This window comes from Myotis davidii, unplaced genomic scaffold (assembly GCF_000327345.1).
Source record: "Myotis davidii unplaced genomic scaffold, ASM32734v1 scaffold663, whole genome shotgun sequence".
In the NCBI taxonomy this organism is placed as follows: domain Eukaryota; kingdom Metazoa; phylum Chordata; class Mammalia; order Chiroptera; family Vespertilionidae; genus Myotis; species Myotis davidii.
In genome coordinates, this window is record NW_006295816.1 from 5,832,350 (window position 1) to 5,840,330 (window position 7,981).

Genomic DNA, 7,981 nt, shown 5'->3' on the forward strand with positions numbered 1-7,981 from the left:
CCCTGCGGTGTGTCGGTGATAGGAGCCCATCGCGCCCGCCTGCCCGCGCCTGGGTAGCCTCCGGGGATGGGAGTGCTTTGCCAGGGGCCGAGGTCCGCAGGCCAGAGCCCTGCACTTGGTGGTGGGCACCCAGGGTCTGTTTATGCCAACCGACCCCCAAGCCTCCTCCTGGGGGAAGCAAGCCGGGCCTGGGGAAGGTTACCCGGTGAGCTTGGCAGGACTTAGTGGCTAAGAACACGGAACAGGCTTCCGGCACCAACTGTTTACTGTTGCACGTGCAGGCCGTTCAGATCCTGATGCAATTAGCGGTGTGCCCGTCAGCAGGTCACTTGCCCTCTCTGAGCCTGCCTCTGCCTCTGCCACATGGGAATAAAAGTCCCGCACACTGTGGCCACGGGCACCCCGCTGGCCTCGCTGTGGTGGGCTGTCCTGTCCGAGCAGCTGCGCTTTTCTCCAGCCGGCCTTCTGGTTGGCAACCCCTGCTCTAAGCCAGTGGTTCTCAGCCTTGGCTGCAGATTAGAATCACCTGGGAATCTTTTTAAACTCCTGATCTCTGGGCCTCATCCTCCGGAAATTGTTTCTTTGTTATGCGGTGGGGCCACGGGGTGAAGTGATGAATGTGAAAGGGGGAACCTACAAATTACATCATAGCTTTGGAGCCAGACCTGGGCTCAGATGCCAGCCCCACCACTTCATAGCTGCGGGACCGTGGGCAGTCCCCTTAATGACTGCGCGTGCTTCCTCAGATGTGAAATGACATTGCTCACGCCTGTTTTAGGTTTGTAGGAAAGAATAAATGAGATGATTCACGTAAAGGACTTAACCTTGCTCCTGTTACACGTGCGAAGCGTGAGAGCCAGTGGATGGGAGCTGTGGCCAAGAATAATCGTATGAGGACACTTGTCAGGCAGTGTGCTTTGCCTGTGTTGTCTCTTTGAGTTCATGAAACCACCCTGAGAAGTAGGTGTAATTGTGTCTTTTTCAGACCAGGGGATGGCGGCCTGCAGGGGTCAAGGACTGGCCGAGGCACAATTTGTTCTGCGTGGAAGAACAAGTCCTACACTACACCACTTAGATGATGAATCTAAAACAGTCAGACTCAGAAGCAGAGAACGGGATGGTGGTTGCCAGGGGTTGGAGGAGGGGAAACGGGAAGGCATTAGTCCAAGGCTGCGGTGTCTCAGCTACGCAAATGACCGCGTCCTCGAGGCCTGCTGTGCAGCGTGGGGCCGGTAGGTAGCAACGCTTATAGATTATCATATGCTTAACGTTTTCTCAGAGGATAGATCATAGGTGTTTTATCACAAAGAATAACAGTAATAATAAGAGGGCAGGAGGAAGCTTTTGGAGGTGATGGATAGGTTTCTGGCATATTGATTATGCTGATGGCTTCATGGGTGTGCACTTCCCTCCAAACTCCTCCCTCTGTAGATATTAATTATGTACAGCCCTCTGTATATCAGAAGGAAGAAGAGGAAACGGTCTAGGGCCGTGGTCGGCAAACTGCGGCTCTTTGGTCCCTTGAGTGTGGCTCTTCCTAAGCCTCAGGAGGACCCTAATTAAGTTAATAACAATGTACCTACCTATATAGTTTAAGTTTAAAAAATTTGGCTCGCAAAAGAAATTTCAATCGTTGTACTGTTGATATTTGGCTCTGCTGACTAATGAGTTTGCCGAACACTCTAGGGTCACGCCGCTGCTAAGCGACAGGCCGGGACCTCACATCCTGGCATCTCAGCTCCAGAACAGGTGCCCTGAACTCTGCGGCTCCTGGTCTTTGCAGCTGTTGAAGCACAGGTGTGCCTGGGCAGCCTTCCGTGTTAGGACCGGGTGTTCTCGTACCACTTGGGGAAGAGGTGGAACCCTGCAGCCCCGGCTGCTGGTGTTTCCTGTCCCGGTGGGAGGTGCTGTGAGGCGGGAGGAGTGTGGCCCTCCCACCCACGCGGCGAGTCTAGCAGGTGCCCTGTGAGGAAGAGGCAGCTGAAGCAAAGTGAAAGCGGGGGAGACCTGGAGAGCTTGGTTAAGAGAAGTAATGGTCTTGTTTCAGGGCTGGGAAGGGTCTCGAACTGCATTCTCTGGGCAGCTCGCTGCTTGGGGAGGGTGAGGAGGTGGAGCGGGGCCAGTCGTGGGCGTGGATGTGAGGAGCCCCGGACTCAGCACGCCGCAGTTCTCATCTCGGCTGCCTGTGAGAGCTCACACTGCCTCTCAAGACCTCTTTTATGTAAAGAGTTGGAGCAGATCATTTCGAAGGGTTCTTTTCACTCTAAAGAGGGGGGTTTTGTCATTCTAAATTGGTGGCTTAACCCTCTCAGCACAGCCAAGGCGGGTGGGGTAGTGGACACAGCAGTGTGTACCCAGACTTCCCTCGGGGGAGGGAACGGCATGGCTCCCTCCTGCCTCTGGGGGTGTCTCTGTGCCCGGCCAGGTGGGGTGAATTACACAGGAAGCCTCGGGTTGCTAAGTTACCGTTGAGGGCCCGTGGGTCTGCGTTTGCAGAGCTCTCCACAACTGCTCTGCCCTTGAGTGATAAAACCTCGTTGCTCTGAGGGCTACCCTGCTTCCCTGTCACTAATTGTACCTCTGAGTCTGATGCCAGATGAACACAGTGCTTGGGAACAAGGGCCCTGGCCCTGGCCAGGTGGCTCAGTTGGTTGGAACATCGCCCCGTACACCGGAAAGTGGAGGCTTTGATTCCTGGTCAGGGCACCCATCCAGGGTGCCAGGTTTGATCCCTTTGGGGCACGTACTGGGGGCAACCGATGGGTGTTTCTCTCTCACATGGATGTTTTTCTCTCTCTCCCTTCCTCTCTCTCTAAAATGAATAAAACCATCCTCGGGTGAAGATTAAAGAAAAGGAAATGGAGATGATAGTAGCACCTGCAAGGGGAGCCTTTGTGAGGCTTAAATGAAAAGGACGGGAAAGGGCTGAGGGCTCACCCGCTGGACACCCTGGGATCCGGCAGGGACCTCCCACCTTAACCCGCAGAGGGCTTTACACGTGGTTACCTGCGCTCATGGGCCTCCCCTGGTGAAACCCAGGCCCCTGGCAGCTTCCCCTGCTTTCTCCTGGCATGGTCCGTGCCTGCCCTGCAGCCTGACTCCCGGGCTCTGCCTGTCTTGTAGTGCAGGGCCCACTCCGCTGCACATGGCTTTGGGTCTGGCCGTCACTGCCCTAGGATGGGTGAAGAGCCTGCGGCTTAGTGGTTTCAGGACTTGCTTGGTGGGCGATGTGGTAACTGGGCACAGTGATGCCTGCGGTGGACAGATTTGTAGTGGTCACTGCTACAAACGAGGACATGTGAGCACATAACAGATGTTCATCTTATCCCCCAGGGCCACCAAAATGCCTCCAAAACCCTGCTCAAACCCCCCACCCCCACCCCCACTCTCCAGGTCACCTCTCTGGCTGCCGCAGCCCCAGCCAGTAGTTTCCCAGGATGGGCCTGTGTGGCCTGTGTGCTGCTGCACGCACCTCCCACTTGTTTGTGAATGTTTTATGCTTCCTACAATGAACGAGCTGTCTTCTGATCTCCTTGATGCTCCAGCCCTCAAACCGGACCCAGGGCCCCTTGGATGTGTGTCCACATTGGGATCTGAGCATTCCCTGTGAGAACTGCTTTTATTTGAATTTGCAGTTTCACCTAGAAAACGGACGTAGGCATGTTCTGTCACCTGTCGGAGCATCTCAGCAGGGGCTCACAGGATTGTTCCCTGCTTGCAACCCCGTTAGTGGCCACACGGGTGTGCAGTCGTGCTGCTCGCTGATGACGGAGAGGACCACACAGGCCGACCTAACTTGCAAGCGATCACCGTGCCAAGCAAAAGCCAGATGATGGTGGAGCAGGCTGTGTGATCGAAGGTTCCTGCACTGGGGGCTGGTGAGAGGGATGCAGACGAGCCAGGGCAAGGCTGGCCCCCCTCGGCCTGCTCCACAGTCTCGCCTGTGCTGAGAACCTCGGAGTCCTGGCTGTCCTGTGCCAAGCCGGATAGCCCCTATCTCCCCAGCGCCACACAAACGAGCTCTCTTGGGCCCCCCTCTTTGAAGGTGTTGCATACCCGGGTATTGATAAGGAAGTCGAGTCACAGTCACCGGCTGTTAATGTCGGATGACTGTCTCCAGCTTTGCCCTTTATCGTGAAGCTAGGAGGACTCTTAGCTGAGTGTTAACTACGCTCCCCGATGAAATGTGAAGTTTTACAGGAGCACTCAGAGGCTGCTGACATCTTGGCAAAGGGTAAATACTCCGCTCGAAACACCTGGTGCCCTGTAAATGTTTGTCTAAGTTGGGGGCACATTTAAGCAATATGGTACCAGTCTCCATTTTATATGCTGCCACCAGCAACAAAAGCGGGTTGGGGATGGATCATTCTTAGGACGGTTGAGTTATCAGAACTTGTTTGCTCTTTACTAACAGTGTGTGAGACACAGCAGTGCAGGTGGAAAGCCTCCGTAATTCAGCACTAGCAATTCAGGCTGTATCGAGGGCAAAAACACTTTTCAAAGAGAATTAGGCACAGCCCTTGGAAGTAAAAGGGTTAGAAAATTATGTGGGACCTCGTGTGGGCACTGTCTTGGCCTGGGCCCTGCTGGGTCTTCTGCACCCTGGGGCTGGCGGGTGCCCCCAAACCCGCTCCTGGAGGAGTGACCAGTGGCCCGCCGCTGGGCTGGCTGTCCTGCAGGTGGGGACTCGGTGAGGCCAGCAGCCCAGCCCTCGGGCCTACATATCATCTTCATTCAACTTTAATAGTTGCCATAAGTTATAAGTGAGCACATCTGACATTTTTTTAAAAATATATTTTTATTGATTTTAGGGAGGAAGGGAGAAGGAGATAGAAACATCGATGAGAGAGAATCATTGACCGCTGCCTCCTGCATGCCCCCTACCGGAGATCAAGCCTGCAACCCAGGCTGTGCCCTGACCAGGAATCGAACCTGTGACCTCCTGGATCACAGGTTGACGCTCAACCACTGAGCCACACCGTCTGGGCACATTTGACATTTTACTAGTAAGTGGATTTCTGGCTTCCTGGAAAGACCAGCAGAGTAGTGTTATGGACTGAATTGTGTTCCCACAGATTCATTTGATGAACCCAGAACTCCCCAGGTGACTGATTTGGAGATAGGGCCTCATATGAGTGGGCCCTGATCGGATGGGGCCAGTGTCCTCACGAGAAGAGGAAGAGATACCAGAGCTCTCATCCTCTGTGCACGCAGAGAAGGTGTCCACCTCAGGCCAAGGACAGACACCTCAGGAGAAACCAAACCTGCCAGCACCTTGATCTTAGACTTGCAGCCTCCGGAACTGAGAAAAGGCGTGTCTGTGAGTCAGGCCACCCAGGCAGTGGCCCTTTGCTGTGGCCGCCCGAGCAGACGAATGCCAGGCCCTCGTGCCCCTGGGTCACACAGCCCACCCTGGCTTCACGCTCCCCTTTGGCTCTTGGTTCCAGTAAGCGCGTGAGTTTGTACCTTCTCTCTCGGCCTAGACTTCTTGCAGCTTTTACTCCTTATCAGACCCCAAGGCCCCTGTGGATGGCCTGAGCCTGTGCCTGGAGCTGGCCAGCACGCACCCCACCCCGTTGTGGGGCCTGCACCCCGTGCCAGATGCCCGGCCTCACATGGTGAGCCCCCTGTCAGGTGGCATCCCCATCCCAGTTGCCCAGCTCTTACTGTGTCTGCAGGTGTGGCAGCATCATGGACACCTGCCTCCAGTGCCCCTTGGAACAGCTGGGACCCTAGAAGGGGGGTTCCCCGAATCCGTGGCAGTCGGTGGTATTTAGCTGCTCCAGGAGCTGAGCGAAGCAGTTTGGGGGAATGAATTGGCAGCTTCCTCCTGTCTGCCTGGCAGAGCTTTCTTGGGCATATATTTAGTCCCTTATTTTTTTCCCCTTTCCTTTGAAAAATAGTCTTACTCTGTCATGCTTTGTCCTGAAAGGATTCAGGTGTGAAACTTGCACTGGTTTCCAATAAACAGGAACGGGGGCGTGGAGGAGCGAGACAGGGAAGGGGACAGGGGTGTGCGCAGTCCTGTCACCACTGTGGGCAGCTGCTTGGTCCTGAGAGGACTCTGGGATCCAAGCTTTGCCACCCGGGGAGGATGGTGTCTGCATTTGTTCCCATTGACATTGGTGCAGGCGGCCTGGCTTAGTGGTCAAGTTAGAAACCCAGGCACTTTAACACCGCAGTCAATAGCAGAATGTGCTGCCCATTCCCAGCAAACCTTCCTTTCCAAGCTCCCCCTTCAAAGGGTAACAGAACCTGAAGTGCCCGGGAAAGGTCAAGGTCGCAGTGGGCCACTCTGTATTCATCCTGCCTCTGTCAACACCATTCCAGCATGGCTTAGGGGTGGGTGGCGGAGGACTTAGCATCTAATTATAAACGGTCCTCTCCTCCCCCCACCCCCGTCCCCACCCCAGCACATCTGCAAGACTAGTTCCTGTCTAGTTGCCTGTTTGCCCCACAAGGCCTTCACTCCCCTGTTGCCTGGTCCCTATAAGCTTTGCCCCAGGGCCTGAGCTCAGTGGATTGGCTACTGCTCACACGGCCCCCAGGCCTAAGAGAAAACCGTCACCACTCCCACATCCCCACTGTCACCACTCCCACATCCCCACTGGCCAAGCTTGCCTTCGCCGCAGGGACACCTGGGAGAGGGCAGGTAGCAGAATGCTCACTAGGGATGGGAGTACCGGGGCTGAGATGCCCATCGGGTTGGAGGTGGGCCTTCCCTCGCCCTCTCCTCATTCCCGGGGCGTCTCGCTCTCTTACATTCCCGGGGTGAGCTCGTTTTAGCTTTGGTTTCTGCTGGAAGCCGTTCTTGTCTGTGATCAGAGCAAAACATGGGTCGGCTTACGCGCACACGTCCGCCTCTCCCCCCTCAGGGAGGGCTTTCTTTATGTTATTTTTTCTGAATATCAATTCATGACTCAGCCACTCTCCCGAATTCCGTCATTTGTAGTAGTGATTTATTTGATTCTTTATTGTTTCCTTTTTGGTCAAAGCAAGTTATGTGGCCAAACCCAAAGTCAAGGTATAGATATGTGTACTGCACCCTGGAAGCAATGGGGGTGGGGAGTACTTGTTTTTTAAATTATTGATTTCAGAGATAGGGAGAGAGCGAAAATCATTGATAGGCTGCCTCCTGCACGCCCCACACTGGGGATCGAGCCCGTAACCTGGGTACATGCCCTGACCAGGAATCGAATCGTGACCTCCTGGTTCACAGGTGGATGCTCAACCACTGAGCCACGCTGGCCGGGCAGGAGTAAGTACTTTTGAATAACAGTCTAACCTACTGTACTGCCATTGTGCCTAATGGTGCACAGACCCCCTGCCGTTGCGGGTACAGTAGTGGGGACACAGAGCCGAGCCCAGTGCCCGGCACACAGCAGGCACTTGAGGCGACAGCAGACAGACTGTGCCAACAGCTGTTTCTTTTCCTTCTTCCTACAGGCCATTGCCAGCCGGTGCTCAGGGTGCCCGCAGGGATGGGGTAAGCCCGTCAGGCCTGTGGCACTTACCAGGGCCCCAGGTGGCAGCGAGAGGATGCAGCTCTCGGCCGTGCTCAACGCCCTGCTGGTGTCCGTGCTGGCGGCGGTGCTGTGGAAGCACGTGCGTCTGCGGGAGCACGCGGCGGCTTTGGAGGAGGAGCTGGCCCTTGGCCGCCAGGCCCCCGAGGCGGCCTCGGCCCTGAGGATCGACTACCCGAAGGCCCTGCAGAGCCTGATGGAGGGCGGCACCCACATGGTGTGCACGGGGCGCACGCACACCGACCGCATCTGCCGCTTCAAGTGGCTCTGCTACTCCAACGAGGCCGAGGAGTTCATCTTCTTCCACGGCAACGCGTCCGTCATGCTGCCCAACCTGGGCTCCCGGCGCTTCCAGCCCGCCCTGCTCGACCTGTCCACCGTGGACGACCACAACACGCAGTACTTCAACTTCCTGGAGCTGCCGGCCGCCGCCCTGCGCTTCCTGCCCAAGCCCGTGT

At 55.8% G+C, this 7,981-nt stretch overlaps 1 protein-coding gene across 1 annotated transcript in view; it reads left to right on the forward strand.

The window, feature by feature from the left end:
• POMGNT2 (protein O-linked mannose N-acetylglucosaminyltransferase 2 (beta 1,4-)) overlaps positions 1–7,981 on the forward strand; it is a 10,405-nt gene that overhangs the window by 652 nt on the left and 1,772 nt on the right. Inside the window, exon 2 of the mRNA XM_006770639.2 lies at positions 7,447–7,979. Coding sequence (XP_006770702.1) covers positions 7,540–7,979 — 440 coding nt within the window. The 5' untranslated portion in view covers positions 7,447–7,539. The remainder of the gene's footprint in view (positions 1–7,446; positions 7,980–7,981) is intronic.